This window comes from Terrapene carolina, unplaced genomic scaffold, assembly GCF_002925995.2.
Source record: "Terrapene carolina triunguis isolate 2854851 unplaced genomic scaffold, T_m_triunguis-2.0 Scaffold66, whole genome shotgun sequence".
Lineage (NCBI taxonomy): Eukaryota > Metazoa > Chordata > Testudines > Emydidae > Terrapene > Terrapene triunguis.
In genome coordinates this window covers 21,246,201-21,264,410 of record NW_020664417.1, presented here as the reverse complement: position 1 = coordinate 21,264,410, position 18,210 = coordinate 21,246,201, and the positions used below count along the sequence as shown (strand labels likewise).

The 18,210-nt window shown below is 45.0% G+C and overlaps 1 protein-coding gene across 5 annotated transcripts in view; it reads right to left on the bottom strand.

Annotated features, from left to right (window-relative positions):
* DCLK2 (doublecortin like kinase 2) overlaps positions 1-18,210 on the bottom strand; it is a 136,092-nt gene that overhangs the window by 16,633 nt on the left and 101,249 nt on the right. For all 5 annotated transcript variants that reach the window (XR_003899762.1, XR_003899763.1, XM_026647845.2 and 2 more), the window contains 3 exons: positions 17,305-17,362; positions 9,435-9,554; positions 5,721-5,867 (listed from right to left, as the gene is read on the bottom strand). Coding sequence is in view for 3 of the 5 variants with exons in the window: in XM_026647845.2 (XP_026503630.1) it covers positions 5,721-5,867; positions 9,435-9,554; positions 17,305-17,362 (325 nt within the window). In the remaining 2 variants the exon portion in view is untranslated. The remainder of the gene's footprint in view (positions 1-5,720; positions 5,868-9,434; positions 9,555-17,304; positions 17,363-18,210) is intronic.

The window sequence follows — 18,210 nt, the reverse complement described above, 5'->3', positions numbered from 1 at the left end:
ACACACACACACACACACACACACACACACACACACACACACACACACATTTTCATTTGCACTAAATGCTTCAAGGACAGTTCTAAAAATATAGCAAAGTCTTTGCATGCTTAATATGCACTGAATCCCAATGGGTCACCTGAAGACAGTATCAAAGACATCATTTAGCAACTGTTTTCTGTAATCCACAACACTCAAATCACCATTCAAAATTGAAAGAAAAGCCTATTACCAGACTACTTGAAAAGAGGGGCCCCTAACACATTACACTGTATACAGACACTCTGGAGCATTATTAGAACTGCTCCCTGGATTGCTGACAGTTGATTTATAAAACAGGAATTGTTACTGCTTGTTGTAAATCTTCCAAGTCACCGAGGCAGCAATACACAATAACTTCTCAAAGTGACTGGAATAAATATACAGGCACAACAGTGACACTTTATTATTCTTGCAGATGAGAATAATCTGGGCCAGACTCTGTTTTCACTTACACCAGTGTAAAGCTTGAGTAACTACTTTAACTTAAATGGAGTTAGTCTTCAGTACTGTAAATACCAAATTTACCAGCGTAAATTCAAATGAGATTGGCCCATTGTGTTTACAAATTGCACTTAAATCTGATTTAGAAGTATTGGTGTTTAAAACTACTCATTACATTCAGCCTCTGAGCAAATTCCTGCATGTAGTTCCTCTAATCATTTCTGTACACAGAGATTTCTGGAATGTATAATAAGCCTTATAATGTTGTAAGGGTTCTTTTTGGGATCTGGCTAAAATTATAGCAGTAATAAAGCATTTCTAACTATTGATGCTCATCGTATATATAAAAGCTACTCTGGTTGGGACTAATGAAATACACTGCTGACTTCTATGGCCCCTACAACAAGAGCTGAACATACATTTCTTTATCCCTGAATTATCAAAAGTCATAAAAATCTTCCAAAGATTAAAGAATTTAGCCCTATTCTTGATCCGGATAGGACATAAAAGTTTCTACCTAGTAACCTGTGCTGCCATTTATAGCACAGATAATATTGTTACAGATGACAGGATGTTAAGAACATAGAGCGTCGATACTGTGTCAGACCAAAGGTCCATCTAGCCCAGTATCCTGTCTTCCGATGGTGGTCAATGCCAGGGAATGAACAGAACAGGTAATCAAGTGATCCATCCCGTCGCCCATTCCCAGCTTCTGGCAAACAGAGGCTAGGGACAAGATCCCTCCCCATATTTATGTAGCTGAAGGGTGAACTATTGCTTTACATATTTTAACAAAATGTCTATTGTTTCTTCCTAAAAACTGGGCCTAATTTTTCCCTCTCTTCACTGATGTAAGCAGTAATAATGACTAAAATGAGTAAGTAATGTCTTACTAAAACCCCAATCTTGCAAATACTTACACATGTGCATAGCTTTACTCATGCAACTACTCCTACTGAAGCCAATGGAACAACTCATGTGGGTAGAGTTACATGAGAGTTAGCAGGGCTGGAGCATCAGTGAGAAATCACACCTATGCAAGAGTGGCCAGAATTGGGCCCATTGTTTGTAAGTGATAACTATGCCCGATCTACTTATTCGTGTTTGCTTGCACTAGTGAATATGATTACAGTAAAAAAAACAAAAAATATATCAACAATTGAGGAAGAGAGCAAGTTAAATTAACATGCCATAGTCAACCTTTACTTATATAACTATGTTTTTATTTGCAAAGTCACAGTGTGTTTTAAAAGCCACTCATTTTCCAATAACCTCACACAATATTTTCCACCTACTAACATATATTACAAATTATTAAATTTCTTAAATAAACTAGTGTAAATAATAATCTAAGGATTCCAATAATGGCAACTAACGGGTACATATTCCTGCTAGCATCAACAATGACATATGCTATACCTGTGCAAGCAGGAAGGAAACAAACAAAATGAAGACAATTTGTGACAGTAAAAAAAAAAAAAAAGGGGGAAAAAGTAGCAAGAGGACAATTCTGCAAAATTGAGAGAGAGACATTCATTGGGAGAACATTTTATTTTCAAGTTTTCAGTGAAGAGTTACAAGCAGATCAGTAGGATCCTATTTAAAGTATATTGTCAAGTGATTTTTATATAAAAAAACCCAACTACCCATGATTTGGAATTACTTGTTACAGATTTGAAGATAAATATTTTCCATTTTGTCCTTTTCAGTTTAACAAGCATGGAGGAGGGTTTTTCCCACCCGTGTTCAGAACTGAACAAAAGTTTTGCTTCTTTCCAGTTTTGTACAGCTGGATCACCGATTTGTCAGCATAAGTCTGGGAATAGTATTCATTAGTTAATTGTTTTTGCAGAGAGAGCAAAAGGCCCAGAAACATTAATTATAGAATTCTCACAAGAGTGGTAGTTCAAAAATTCTCATAGTGATACCTGTTGTTTTTTTTAATCTATTTAGAATCAAGGCAGAGGGTTGGGGTGTGGGGGGGTTGCGGGGTGAGGGCTCCGGCTGGGGGTGTGGACTCTGGCGTGGGTCTGGGGATGAGGGATTTGGGGTGCAGGAGGGTGCCCTGGGGCTACTGCGGGGAGAGAGGACTCCCCCCAGCTCTCTCTTCCTGCAGCAGCACCTGGGAGGGAGAGGTGTCTCTCCCCGCCGCAGCAGCTCCGGGGCTGGGGCAGCAGGATAGGGGCCCCTCCCCGGTCACAGCAGGTCCGGGCCAGAGCTGAGTTTGGGTTGGGGGAGGGGAGGCCAGCCCGCCCACTGGCACCTCTACCTTAGCAACGACCTTTCATCGCCCAATGAGCACCAATCACAAAGTCTTCTCTCCGGAGCCAGGGCGTGTGGGCCAGCACAGACTGCAAGTCCCAGCATCCATTATCATAGAATCATAGAAGATTAGGGTTGGAAGAGACCTCTGGCGGTCATGTAGTCCAACCCCCTGCTCAAAGCAGGGCCAACACCAACTAAACCATCCCAGCCAGGGCTTTGTCAAGCAGGGCCTTAAAAACCTCTAAGGATGGAGATTCCACCACCTCCCTAGGTAACCCATCCCAGTGCTTCACCACCCTCCTAGTGAAATTACGTCCTGGAGTGGACGGGCCAGACCAGCAGGAGGTGCCTGATAGTCTACGCTCCTTCACGGCTCTAAACCAATCAGAGTCCTCTCCACAATGAGGCATGAGAATACGAACCAAATAGCGCCCAAGTTGATGTGAAGATTTGAACCAATTAGCACCTGCCCCAGTCGGTCCGGGCCAGGGCTGGGTTCGGGCTGCCCCTCCCCTGGCGGCAACAGGTCTGGGGCTGAGTTGGGGCCGGGGGAGAGGTGCCCCAGCAGGTCCGGGGCTGGGGCGTCCCTCCCCCGGTAGGTCCCTCCCCCAGCAGGTCCCAGCTTGGCGGGTTCCCTGAGCATCTGCGCAGCACTAAACAGGCTGCTGCACGGCCATGCAGTTCACAGGGAATTTAGGTCACGGTCCGTGAATTTTTGTTCACTGTCCATGACCTATCCATTACTTTTACTAAAAATACCCATGACTAAAACATAGCCTTAATCATCACCCTGTTATCATTCACAGCTCTAATGGAAACCTTTGTGCTCCCGGATATAATTTCACATGTGTCAATGACAACACAGTTTGTATTTATGAGTGTATGATTGGTAAAAAGAATGAAAATCAGACATCTGGATGATCTCAGGTTAAAGAATTGAAACACTGGTTAGTATAAAAGCAATTGACACATTTACATTTACATGCACTTCTATTATGTTATCTTAACATGCAAGCCAATGTCAATCTCAATGAATAAGACTTGCAACTGTTGAGTAATCTCGTTAAGCTTTCTAGGCAAAAACGGTGTTTGTGCCTATTTATACCTGATTCGATTACTAATGGAGGCTTAAAATGTCAGATTAGCCTCAGAACTCCAATCCACCCAAGATCCTGATGTCACCACGTTATTATTTTAAAATGAACGAGATCAACTATGGCATGCCACGGGCTGCCACTAAAACTGTGCGCACTCTTGTTTGCTTCTGGACCAGCACACTAGATTGAAATTAATTCAGCATGAACATGCAATCTTCAGAGTGGCTAAGCTTTGAGATACACTTGAAGATAAAACCACCATCTTCTGTTTTTCTCTCCCTTACCTCAAAGTTGCAAAGGGTATTTTTTTGCCAGAAAATTTTCAGGCTCTATTGTTAAAGGGTCACTATTCATTTAGATTGCAGTGTGTTTATACAACATTATAGCCACTTCACATAAGGTTATATTTAGTATAATTTTTTTAAATCAGTATCATCCATGAAGAATAGCAATACTTGCACAAAATAAAGAGTACCAAATAAATAATAATAATAAAAACCCCCATGTTAGAATCCCTGTATCCACAGCTCAACAACCCAGTGTCCACATACCTTGCAACTAAAAATTTATTAAGTAAGGTCTGAATACATATTTTTTTCCTCAAATTTCACTGCTAAAGGAAGGACCGAGTCCTGGAAATCCTTACTCGCTGTCGTCATTGGGACTGCTGGGGTAAGAAAGGACTCTTTAATTTAGTAAGGGTTTGTCCACACTGGAACTTTGTCGGCAAAACTTTTGTCATTCAGGGGTGTTAAAAACACACACACACACACACACACACACACACACACACACACGAATGACAAAAGTTTTACCGACTAAAAGCGCTTTGTTGGCAGGAGTGCTCTCTCCTGCCGACAAAGAGCAGCTACACTGTGTGGTTTTTAGCGGCAGCGCTGTAGCGGCACAGCCATGTTGCTAAAAGCTGCGTAGTGTAGCCATACCCTAAGAGTTTGCAAGTTCCAGCCCTGTTGTCTGTGCTTGTTCAAATGCCACTGCTGGAGTAAGAGACATAAATCCCTTTTATCAGCTTCCCCTTTGGTGCAATCTCATTATACCATTAACAGGACTGACAAACAAAGCTTAAATAACCCAACACATAAGGCTTCCAGTTACTGATGACACCAAGCCTGTGATGTGGATTCTGGATTTGGTTGTCCAGTGCCTTGCATTGTAGGTAGTTATTTACACCTGTGCAATGTGGGTGTTAAACACTACCTCTGCTGTCAGTGACTTAGTAACCTTTTGCATACTACGCCTATATAAGCTACAAAGCAGCAGGGAATAAGGCACTCACTCCACTGCCAATTTCCACTTGGAGTTTGTAAAACAGAATCCACAATATTTGTTGCTATCAGGCACAGAGCAGTAGATATTTATGTCCCTGATGGGAACTAATGGAAATGAAATATAGTTCCTTCTGAGGAAATAAATGTACTCTCAGAGTTTATAGCTAGGATACTGAGAAGTCATCAAAAAGATTTTACCAGATGTGGCGATGGGAGAGGAAATATCTTACTTCAAATAACCCTGGGATCTTCAGAAAGGGATTAAAACCCTTGTTTTAAATTGAAACTAGGATTGTAAATAATTCATTAACACATTTTTAAACCCTGTTTTGTGCTTATCCAAGTCAGAGCCAGGAATCAAAATGTAAATGATAGGTCTAGAGTCTAGTGCACATTAAGCACAGATCACTTTCCCTATGTCTATTAATATTTAATGGAAAGAGATTTATTTTAAGCATGCAGTCATTCTAAATTCATGTTCTATGTCTGTGATTGTTCAGCTCCTTGGCATCTTAACATTTACATACAAACATTTACATTTGTGGGGGATGAAGCAATGGAAAGCATGACAAAACAAGTGACATACCAGGAGATTCTCTGGCTTAATGTCTCTGTGCACAATGTTGAGACCATGGAGGTATTTCAGTGCACTGGCTAGATTGTAGACCATTGCGCTACCATCTCTCTCTGTATACTTTGTTGAAGAAGTGATAGCATCAAATAGGTCTCCTCCCTAAAGTAAGGGAAAACATCAAAGGCAATGACAAGAAAAATCATCAGGTGTCAATACTCTAGTCAGACTGCTGAAAAGATGTCAGAGAAAGCCATACTTCAACATCCTTGCACCAAAGGCATGCACAAAAACCTGTCATGTATTATACGGGGAAGATAGGCTGCACCACTCGAGGCTTGTCTACATGGAGAAGTTGGTGCACAGTAAGCTAGGGTGTGAGTTTAAAGCACACTAGCAACTCCTCGCTAACTCTCTGTGTGGACCCACTTACTGCGTACTAAGCGTGACCTCACGTGGTTTAGCTTAGTACAGTTCCAAAGTGCACCAGCTACTGCAGCCTTTTTCCTCATGTAGACAAGCCCTTGGAAACAGCTATCATGGTAGGGAAGGATGAACTTGTAGACTGAGGCACTGGGACTCAGGTATCTGTGTTCGATACTCAACAGGCTTGTGTGTGTGTCGTTGGGCAAGTCACTTCACCACTCTGCACCTCAGTTCCCCAACACTAAGAGGAGGATACCACCACTTCCTTTCTCCCTGCTTTTGACTGTCTTGTCTATTTACATTATAAACTCGTCAGGGTACTACAGAACTATTTGTTTGTACAGTGCCTAGCAGCTGGAGCCTCTAGATGATGCTGTAATGCAAATACTCAATAATAATTACATAAGTACATGTTAGAAATACTTAGTGCAAACATTATGAAAAGTAAAAATAAATAAGAATGAGGCAGGATGATAACAGTGCTGCATTCTACAATATATTTGCCCCATGCAATATATGGCAGAGTCTGTCTGGTGTTTTTTGAGCATACCTGTTGTGCAATATCCTACCAGCATCCATTATAGCTCAGGGGTATGTAACAGCATTTTTAAAAACAGTAGTAAAGAAATATTTTAATTTATATGGCATTTCCACTTGCTGCAGTTAATTTAAGTTGTGTGCCATTATGATGGTTACCTTGGATACAAGCGTGGGAGTGACTTGGCTGGGTTGTGGGTGGAATTCCAAGCATTGTAGCACATGTGAAAGCAGCAGCAATTCAGGATATATATTCAAAGATTACCCTTTTTTTAAAAAAATTCCATCTTAAAAACAAAAAAGCCATCTGCCACATAAAAACTGTTTCTAGAGATAGCCAGAAATGAAGCTGTGGTACTGAGCCAGTAGCCACAGACCTTCACCAGGGGGTTTCAAGCAAACAGATGTTGTGGAAAAGTTTCTTGAGTACAGTGAAATTTTTAGATAGCAATACCTTCTGAAATGTTGATTTATACTTTTATCCAATATAATGATAAATGATAAAGTCTGGGTTTACTGCTGTTGTTTTAACATATAGACTAGTTTGCATGTTTGCTATTGTTCCTGTACGAGAGATAAGAATGTACATTTGCGTGCAAGCATGTGTGAGAGAAACCTCAGATTTGATACGGGTTTATAAATCTAACTCAGATGGCCTAGACACTCAAATTATTCATTATCTTGTCACAAAACAAGCGACTAAGAAATATCAGACCTATGCCACATAGAAATTTCTGGATTGTTTCAGTATATTTGTATATTTTCTTATTTTATGATGGGGAAAATATGCTAAGTATTGTAACAGGGGATCTATCTTTCTTCTATATAATATTTTTCAGGTGTTTCCTTTTAAACAATAATTCTGCAAGTCATTCTGCCTTCTTTGCTGCTACATATGCTATTCCTGAGGGAGTTCTGCGCCAAAAAATTAAAAATTCTGCAAAATTGTGCATATTTTGTCAAAACATTATAATTACACCATTTTCTATTATTTTGGTGCAGGGGGGTGAGTCTCGGCACAGTGGGGATTCGAGTGCAGGCGACTCAGCAGGGAGTGGTCTGGGTGCGGGGGGAAATTCAGATGCCTCGGGGTTGGGCATTTGGGGGTGCAGCTCGCTGTACAGTGACCCCCACCCCCATAGCTGGAGAGTGATGAGGACAGGAAGCTGGGGAGGAGCTTCCTGAAGCCCAGGGAAGTTCCTGGGGATGGGTCTGACCTGGCCCCGGCCCATGCAGGGTCAGAGGAAGTCCCATTTCCTCAGCCCAGCTGGGATTAGCAGCTGGAGTCCAGTGCAGGGTAGGTGCCACTCACCCAGGCTCCCCTACTCCTGCCCCTCCCGGCTCTGGGTGCTCCTTGATAGCGAGCGAGAGGGACAGAGAGAGCCCAGCCTCCAAGGCAGTGACTGACAGCTCCCCCTGCTGCTCCCGACAGCCAAACCAGACTCCCTCCCGCCCCCTGACCGCTGCCCAGGAGGGGGGCATGAATCAATTTTACCGGTGGGGAAAGAGTAAAATCTGCCAGGGACATTAATTCAGGGGGGAGGGATAGCTCAGTGGTTTGAGCATTGGCCTCCTAAACCCAGGGTTGTGAGTTCAATCCTTGAGGGCCAGTTAGATTTTTTTTTTTTTTTTTCCCCAAATCCCTATCTGGGGATTGGTCCTGCTTTGAGCAGGACCAATGGACTAGATGACCTCCTGAGGTCCCTTCCAACCCTTTGATTCTATGATCTGCGCTTTGCACAGTGGCACAAAACTGCCCAGGAGTAATATGCCAAAAACCCCTGGTTTGTGTAACATGTTCATGCTATGCATTAAAATGTTTCTATGGAGGTGCTTCATAATGCCTTTGGCTCACAAGAGAGCAGTATCACTCTCCAATGTCAGCAAAGTGGAGCTCACAAGATTTTTCTCTCTGTGACAGCATATCTAACGTTCAGCCCACAGAAGATAAGCAACATTACTACCACCAGCTGTAGATCTGCCAGCAGTTGGAGATCTCCTTTAGCTGAAGTGGAGAGATTTGTGCTTCTGGACTGTGTCTGTGAAGAGGAGTGTAACTTATTTAGTAATTGTGTCTGTTGTCTTTAGGATATAGATTAATTGCAAACCCAGTAATTCACACCGCTCTATGTGAATGATTAAATAAGAAAAGCTGATGGAGAAAAATGTTGCAAGCTGGTGACATGTTTACTGTGTGTTGTGATGATATAACAATGTAATTTAAAAAGTTACAAATAACTTCTTGTTCTATATTTGTATTTCTCTTTAGATTGGGCACTTACCTTACAAAAAGCACCTTGAATCCCTGCTATGTGAATAGTCTAATGCCAGGTGAAAAATGATAACAATTATAAGGGGGTAGCCGTGTTAGTCTGTATCCACAAAAACAACAACGAGTCCGGTGGCACCTTAAAGACTAAACAGATTTATTTGGGCATAAGCTTTCATGGGTAAAAAACCCACTTCTTCAGATGCATGGCATAATTTTTCACTCCATGCATCTGAAGAAGTGGGCTTTTTACCCACGAAAGCTTATGCCCAAATAAATCTGTTAGTCTTTAAGGTGCCACCGGACTCGTTGTTGTTTTTATTATAACAATAGTTCATTTTAATGGAATTTAACAACAGTATTTGCATGATTAATTGGAAGTTCTCATCAAAATGCTTATCTGATTATGTCTCCTGAGAGCTGTGTGATATTGGAATCTTCCTAGACTTCACATTATGTGTAGATAAATGAAGAAGAAAATTCCTTGAAAGTCTTACCTTAACTAACTCCATTACCAGATAGAGTTCTGTTGGAGTGTCCATCTCCTCTATCAGCATGATAATATTGGGGTGTTTCACTTGGCGCAGTATGGATACCTCATTCTCTATCAGATGCTCCTGTTTAGTCAGGAAAAGGAGGAAAGAAAGTTTATTTTAATTGACAATGAACTCCCAGTAAAACTTCCAGGTGATAGCTTTCCTGTTTTTTTTTTTTTTTTAATTTTTACACACACACACACACACACACACACACACACACACACACACACAGAGTCAGGTCTTTCACTATATTACTTATACTGCAGAGCTGTGGTGAAATGACACATTTTAACCTTCACTTAATACCACTGTATTTCCTTCCAGACCTGATCTCTTACAAAATAGATGCCAACTTCATGGGTTTTATTTTTTGTTTGGTTTAATATTTATATTTAGAACCTGAAAACTACTTACCCATTTAAGTTCGGAAATTGTTTTGGCTCCAACAGCTTGATATTGTGCTAGGGTTAGGTTTTATTCCCCCTTCTCCTGCCCCCACCCCCATATGAAGAATAGCATCTGCAAGTACACTAGTTGGGATAAAAGTGTCTAAAACGGTCTTGAAACTTGATAGATTTCAACAGCAAGTTCCAGGGGTTAATTATATTGCATTAGAAAAAGAACTTCTTTACTGTTTTATATTTGTTGCTTCTTAATTTTCTAAGTGACTTGCCCAGAGTCACACAGGAAGTCTGTGGTGGAACTGTGAATTGAACCTGGATCTCCCATATCCCAAGCCAGTGCCCCAACTGGGCCAGCCTTGCTCCCCCAGAAATGTTTTATTAATAGTTAATTATTATCTATGCTTTCGAAAATTCAGTCCAATAACTTTTTTTAGATCCAGATTCTGTTTCTTTCAGGCCTCCCTGCTTAGGAATTGTCCCACAATCAGTCCAGTAGGCTGGTGTTCATAATGCTTCAGTCTGAAACACCTGTGTACTATTCTTTTTCATCCACTAGACAACCAGACATGGCAAGATCAACAGATCTTGGGTAGCATCAGTATAGCAGCAGAAACTCCCAAGAAAGTCTCCCACCCTAGTGGGGAAGAGAAAACAGCCAAGAGAATCCTCCCAATTTGTGCCTGCAATGCTCATAAAGACACTGGCCTCAATTCTATAACATTTGCTTGTGACACCTGGGAATAAGACAGGAAAGGGGTTTGATGTGTTTCCCAGCTGACAGAATCTGAACTTTTAAATTCACCACTTAAAGCTTAAACAACAATTTTAGAATAAATGTTATTTGTAAGGGATAGGGTGTTATCACTAGTCAATAGAATGCTGTTTTCGAAAGTCCAGCTGTATATAGGTCAAGGAAGGGGGTGCTGCAACCAAGATGGAAAAATAAGGGACAAGGCAGAAGTTTTAGGTAAAATAGGAATATAAGGAAGATGTCTTATTTATTTTAAAACTTCCATGCTTGCCAAATCACTGGGGGCCCACTCCAATTGTCTTTAGCCCCAAAGAAGAAAAAAACCTGTTACCTACCTTTCGTAACTGTTGTTCTTCTAAATGTGTTGCTCATGTTCATTCCATTCTATGCGTGTGTGCACCTACGTACACAGTCAGAGATTCCTACCTTAGCGGTATCCGTAGAGTTGGCTCTGGCGCCCCCTTGTGTGCCGTGCCCATATGGCGGTATATGAGGCACCGCCGACCCTATGCCCTCTCAGCTCCTTCTTGCCAGCAATTCCGACAGAGGGATAGGAGGGTGGGGAATGCAATAGACATGAGCAACACATCTTGAAGAACAGTTATGAAAAGGTAGGTAACTGTTTTTTCTTCAAGTGCTTGCTCATGTTGATTCCATTGTAGGTGACTCACAAGCAGTATCAATGGAGGTGGGCTCAGATTTCATAGTCTAGTGCAGTGGTTCTCAAACTTTTGTACTGGTGACCCCTTTCACATAGCAAGCCTAGGAATGTGACACCCCCCCCCCCCGTTATAAACACTTTTTTATATATGTAACACCATTATAAATGCTGGAGGCAAAGTGGGGTTTGGGATGGAGGCTGACAGCTCACGACCCCCCTATGTAATAACCTCGTGACCCCCTGAGGGGTCCTGACCCCCAGTTTGAGAACCCCTGGTAGCAGCTGGCAGTACTGCTCTACCGAAGCCAGCATAGTCCTGGGCCTGCTGGGTAAGTGTGAATGGGACGTGAATGTGTGGATGGACAATCAGGTGGCCGCCCTACAGATGTCCTAGATAGGCATTTGAATAGGAAAGCTGCCGAAGAGGCTTGCTCCCTGGCTGAGTGGGCAGTAAGGCTCGCTGGAGGTGGCACCTGTGTCCGATTGTAGCAGCAGCGAATGCAGGCAATGATCCAAGAAGAAATTCTTTGAGTGGACACTGGATGATCTTTCATCCTGTCGGCCACCACGATGAACAACTGCGTTGACTTGATCCTTTCAATGTAGAAGGCTAGTGCCCTCCTGACATCTAGGGAATGCAATCTATGCTCCTCCTCCAACTTATGCGGCTTTGGAAAAAAGGCAGGTAAGTAAATGTCCTGGCCTGTATGAAACTGAGACCACCCTGGACAGGAGAGCTGGGTGAGGCCGAAGCTGGACCTTGTCTTTGTAAAAGACTATATAGGGCAGCTCTGAGGTAAGTGCCCTAATCTCCGAGACCTGGTGGGCAGATGTTATTGCAACCAAGAATACGACCTTCCAGGAAAGGAGGAAAAGAGAGCAGGGAGCCAGAGGCTTGAAGCGGGGCCCCATGAGCCATGATAGCACAAGATTCAGGTCCCATGGAGGGATGAGTCTCCTGATGTGCGGATAGAGGCGCTCAAGGCCCATGAGGAACCTGGCAGTCATGTCCTGGGCGAAAACCGACCTACCCTTGAGCGACGGATGGAACACCGAGATAGCAACCAAGTGGACCTTAATAGATGAAAGGGATGGGCCTTGGAGCTTGAGATGCAGAAAGTAGCCCAGGATTAACTGCAGTGAGACCCGCTTGGGACAAATGCCTTTACCCGAGGTTCAACAAGCAAACCCCTTCCATTTGGACAGGTAGGTCGCTCTGGTGAAAGGCTTTCTACTGCCCAAGAGGACCGATTGGACACCAGATGAGCACTCCTGCTCCTCTGCATTTAACCATGCAGCAGTCAAGTTGTCAAATGCAGTGCCACCAGGTTCAGATGCAGAAGACTGCCATAGTTTGGGACACTAGGACCAGCCTGAGCAGTAGCTGTAACGGAGCAGCCACCAAGAGGTCAAGAAGCATGCTGAACCAGGGCTGGTGCAGCCAGGCCGGCGCTATGACGATCACCTTCACCCTGTCCTGCTTGATCTTCATGAGGACCTTGTGAATTAACGACACTGTGCCGGGAAGGGGGATGGGGGGGGGAAAGCATACAACGGAGCCCCCAACCACGGAAGTAGAAGAGCGTCTGACAGGGAGCCTCTGTCAATCCCCCAAATTTAGCAGAAAATGGGGATGTCCTGTTCTGCCTGGACATGAACAGGTCTACCTGGGGAGTCCCCCACCTCTGGAAGATGATGCTGACCACTTCAGGATGGCAGAACCACTTGTGGCAAGATGAGAAAGCCCCGCTGAGGCGATCTGCCAAAGTCTTCCTGGCTCTGGGGAGATGTGTGGCTATGAGATGGATGTCATGTTGTACACAGAAGTCCCAGTGCCTGAGAGCTTCCCGGCAAAGAGCAGATGATCTGGCTCTGCCTTGCTTGTTGATACAGAGCATAGTTGTTGTGTTGTCCCTCAGGTCCTGGACCAGCCTGCTTTTTATGAGAGGTAGGAAGGCTTGGCAGGCCAGGCGAACTGCTCTGAGCTCCCTGACAACGTGTAGGGAGCAATCATAACTCGACCAATGGCCTTGCATGCTGAGATTGCTCCAGTGGGCTCCCCACCCCAGGTCCAAAGCATCAAAGATGAGGGTCACCAACGGTGATGGAGCCACAAAGGTAACCCCCTCCAACATCAGTGCTGGATTCTGCCACCAGGTGAGTGACAACAGTACATGGTCTGGGACCCTGACCACCCAGTCCATGCTGTGTCTATTGGGGATGTAGACTGACGCCAGCAAGGGCCTCAGACGGAGTCATGCATGTCGGACCACATAAATGCAGGCCGCCATGTGGCCCAACAATCACAGGCATGTGTGAGCGGTGGTGAGGGGTGGGCTTGAATGCACAAGATGAGGTCCGCCATGGCTTGGAACCAAGCCTCAGGGAGGAAGGCTTTGGCCTGAGTAGAGTCGAGGACTGCTCCAATAAACTCTATGCATTGCACTGGACTTAAGGTCAACATTTTCTTGTTTATTAACAGCCCCGGGTCACAACAAGTGGAACAAACCAGATCGAGATGCTGCTGCACCTGATCCCAGGACTGACCCTTTATTAGCCAGTAATTGGGGTACGGGTAAATTTGAACACCCCAGTGCCTCAGGTAAGCGGCCACTGGTGCTATGCACTTCGTGAACACTCTCAGGACTGACGAGAGACTGAATGGTCATGAATTGGAAATGGCGCTGGCCCAGCGTAAAATGAAGGACGCGCCTCTGCCCCGGGAAAATGGAAATGTGGACATACACACAAGTCGAGGGCGGTGTACCAGTCTCCCCAGTCCAGGGAGAGGATGATGGAGACCAGGGAGACCATGTGAAACTTCAACTTTTTGAGAGACCTTGTTGAGACAACTCAGGTCCAAGATGGGTCTGAGGCCCCCTTTTGCTTTTGGGATCAGGAAGTAATGGGATTAGAACCCCTTCCCTTTCATGTCCCAAGGGAGCTCCTCCACTGCCCCCAAGCACAGGAGGTTCTCGACCTTTTGGATGAGGAGCTGCTTGTGAGACGAGTCCCTGAAGGAGAACAGGGAAGGGAGGTGGAAGGAAGGGTAAACATGATGATTTTACTTTGAACACCAAACGGTCCGAGGTCAGCTGAGACCAGACTGACTGGAAAGGATGGAGGTGGTTGAGGAAAGAGTGGGAGGGTGGATCCGGGGAAGTGATTGGGGTGTCACCCTCGAGCGCACCCTCAAAATGATTGCTTCTGGCCTCCTGGGCTTCTGGAAGGCCCAGGATGAGCAGACGAATGGAAAGAGGACGGGTGTCGCCACTTAGACCCCTTGTCTCTATCCTTTCTCCTGTAGGTGCCCACCCGGGGAGTCCCCCAAGACCTGGACTGGGGAAGTGGAGGAGGTGAGGGCATAACAGTTTCCTGGCCTGCAGAGGAGTATGGCTGCCCAAGTAGCAGAGGGTGGCACAGGAGTCTCTAAGGCCATGGAGTCTCAAGTCCATGAGCTTGGAGACGAGCCCCATTCCCTCAAACGGGAGGTCCTGTAGAGTGGCCTGCATCTCCTGGGGTAACCCAGAGGACTGCAAGCAGGAGCTGTGCCTCATGGCCACTGCAGAGGCAACCACCCTGGCTGCTGAGTCAGTAGCGTCCCAGGCCATCTGAAGGGCCCCCCTTGCCACTGCTGTGCCTTCGTCCACCAAAGCAGCGAACCCCTAGGCTCGGTCCTGCAGGAGAGCCTCCTTGAATTTATTAAGGAAGTCCCACAGGTTAAAACTGTACCTGCCTAACAGGGCCTGGTGGTGAGATATCCGAAATCGCAATTTTGCTATTGAATAAATCTTTCTGCCAAATAAGTCCAGTCTCCAGGCATCTTTGTTTTTCAGTGTGCCACTGACTTGGCCCTGTCTCTTTCATTAACAGCTAACATGACCAGTGACACTGCTGAAGGGTGTGTATACACAGGTATTTGAACCCTTTTGCAGGGACATAATACTTATTTTCTACCTTCTTAGAAGTCGGCGGAATGGAAGAGAGGATCTGCCACAGCAATCTGGCAATCTTAAGGACCCCTGGGTGGACAGGCAGTGCAATCTGGGCCTTGTTGGAGGAGGATATGTTAAAGAAGTCAGACTCCTCTGCGACCTCTTCAATTTTTAAGTTCAAGTTGGTAGCCACCCTCTTAAGAACAGCCTGGTGCTCCTTGAAGTCATTTGGGGGGGGGGGGGGGGGGGGGGGGGTGGCCCCTCGGGGGGGGCCCCGCCACCACTTCGTCCGGAGACAACAAGGACAAGTGCACTGACGGGGAAGGGACGGCTCCTTAGGTGCTGGAGTCCGATGTGCTACCCCGATGTTGGAATTGGCACCGTGCCCCAGGGGGCAGTTTGTCCGAGGCTGCCAGGGAGGACTGGTGGGAATACGGGATTGACATTATGGGCACACCCCACGGGTTCCAGTACGGCCATTGAGCAGGCCACTGTCCCTGCTGCCATGCCGTCGTGGCAGGTGCCGTGCTGGCTTTGCGGGTCGGCAGCGAATCACCCCTCCTTGCAAAGGGGCTGAACTTCCAGTCCGAGTCCGACCATTGCCCTTCCGGTGACCAGGGCGGAGCCATTGATGCATGAGTCTGCCGGCTGACCCTGGTCGGTGACCTACGAGGCGAGAATCGGTGCCTGCCCAGTGCGCAGAACCGGGGGGATGGAGACTGGTGCCATGACCAGGAGCAATCCTGCCCCAGTGGGAACGGCTGTCTGAAAGACCGTCTGGGCAAGGGTGATTTGCGCCGTGGCGATCTTTCATGAGAAGCTCGCTGGTACCGGTGGTACAGGGACCAGTGCCTCAACCCCGGTGTCCCATGTCTCGTAGTGGGAGAACGTGGCGTCGGGGACTTGGGCCTTTTGACCGGAGACCAGGAATGCGGTGCCAGGGTCCTAGGCTGCGGAGACTGGGATTTACATCTGCGGTCCAGGGACCCTATGGGGCAGTCCCATAATCAGCTTGCCCTTAGGCATTGGGGCCTTCACCGGTCGGCCTTCTTGTTCTTTAGCACTTCAGACAACGGTCATGGGGGTCACTAATACGCATCAGCCTGTTGTATGACGAGCATGGTTTGAATCTGGGAGAACGGGGTGTGCCTCACTCTGGGGCAAAGTCCCAGCCTGGACTCTAACTACCAAACTAACCTAACTCTTAACTTAAAAGCTAACTAAGTACCTAAACTATATACGAAGATGACAGACAATGGGCTGTTGAAGAACCGCTAACGCTCTTGCGATTGCAAGACAAGGCACTCCAACCAACCGTCACGGGCAGTAAGAAGGAACTGAGTGGGCATAGGGTTGGCGGCGCCTAGATACCAGCACATGGACGCAGCACTCAAGGGGGTGCCACAGCCAACCCTACGGATACTGCTAAGGCAAAAATCTCAGACGACTGTGCATGTTGGTACACATACACCTAAAATGGAATCGACATGAGCAAGCACTCGAAAAAGAATAGGGTATTTTGACTGAATAAGGACTGTAGGAATTTATCCCATATTAACTTTGCTTACAATGGTTACTATTGTTGATGTGAGTCATGACATACTTTGGGGCCTTTATAATTTGAATTGCCTTCATAATCAGTATTGGGTTCCATTATGCTAGGTGCTGGACACACACACACACACACACACACACACACACACACGTTTCATCCTTCAAAAGATTTTACAATCAAAGTCCCTATACTGTACTTTCGCATTTCTCTTTTTATTCCATTTTGGCCCAATGAAGGAAGAACAATTGTGGAAATACTACACATTTTCTTTGTTAGTCCAATAGAATAAATTACAATCTTTGTTTGTTTTTGTTCCATTATCTACTAGATTAACAGTGTTACTACTTCTATTGTTTGCATTTTGGATGGAAAATAATCCTGCTAATGCTAAACAGATATTTCTGAAAGCAGTCACAGTTCTATCAAATCCAACCCCACCCCTCCCAACACACACCACTTTGACTAATGAACAGCTGTGAATGCTATTTTTACTCCTTTCGCATGTAAATGGGTGTACACTACCTTTCCACAGCATTTTGCCTTGTCTATAATCTTCAGTGCAAACTCCTTTCCAGTGGCTCTAAGAAGAAAAATTGGAGAAACATTAATTAATTCCAGAAATTCCAGCCCAATTTCTGGTTATCTGTAAGAATACATGTAATCGTAATATAATCTTTTCACCCAGGGGAACAGCTGACAGAAAGATGGCAGAAATGATTTCATTTTGTTTCTCCTCTCTCCAAGTAACAGTCCTGCCTGCTGTTTCCCTGACTACCAATACCTTGCTTATTGTGTGCATTAATCCCAGGACTATAGCAGTGACCCTAATGTGACCTAATACTATACTCTGCCACTACTCTACTTCCATATGCAAAATTTGCCCCCAAATCCTTCATGTAGCTCTGTTCAACTGGCAGCCTGTAACCACACTTTGAAGACAGATCAGACTGCAGGTTTGCTTGTCAGCTCATCTATAGGATGAGCAGCAAGAAGGCAGCCAGGAATATTGATGGCCTTTTTGGAAAAAGTCCCACAGAAGTTAGTAGGGAAGAAAACTATAGGGTTCTATAGCAATTACTACACAAGAGACATCAGTGGCTATTAAATTCTATAGGATTTTAGAACTACCTGACAGAATTCTACAGGATGGTTCTGCAAAACCTAGAGTGACGGAGATGATCATTTTCTAGTATACGTGAGAGGACTTTTCCTCCCATAAGGTAGGAGCTTACTCTAGCTTTTTACACTTGGTCACCCACATCCAGATCTAAACATTTTCTCCACAGGAAATAGAAAAAAGCAACAAGAACTGTTTTGGTGTCTATAAAGAAAACATTACTTCTCATTGTTGCAAATGACCTTCAGTTAACATGTTAAAAATAGCCAGGGAAATGCAATGAGCCCATTCCTATTATTATTATTTGTATT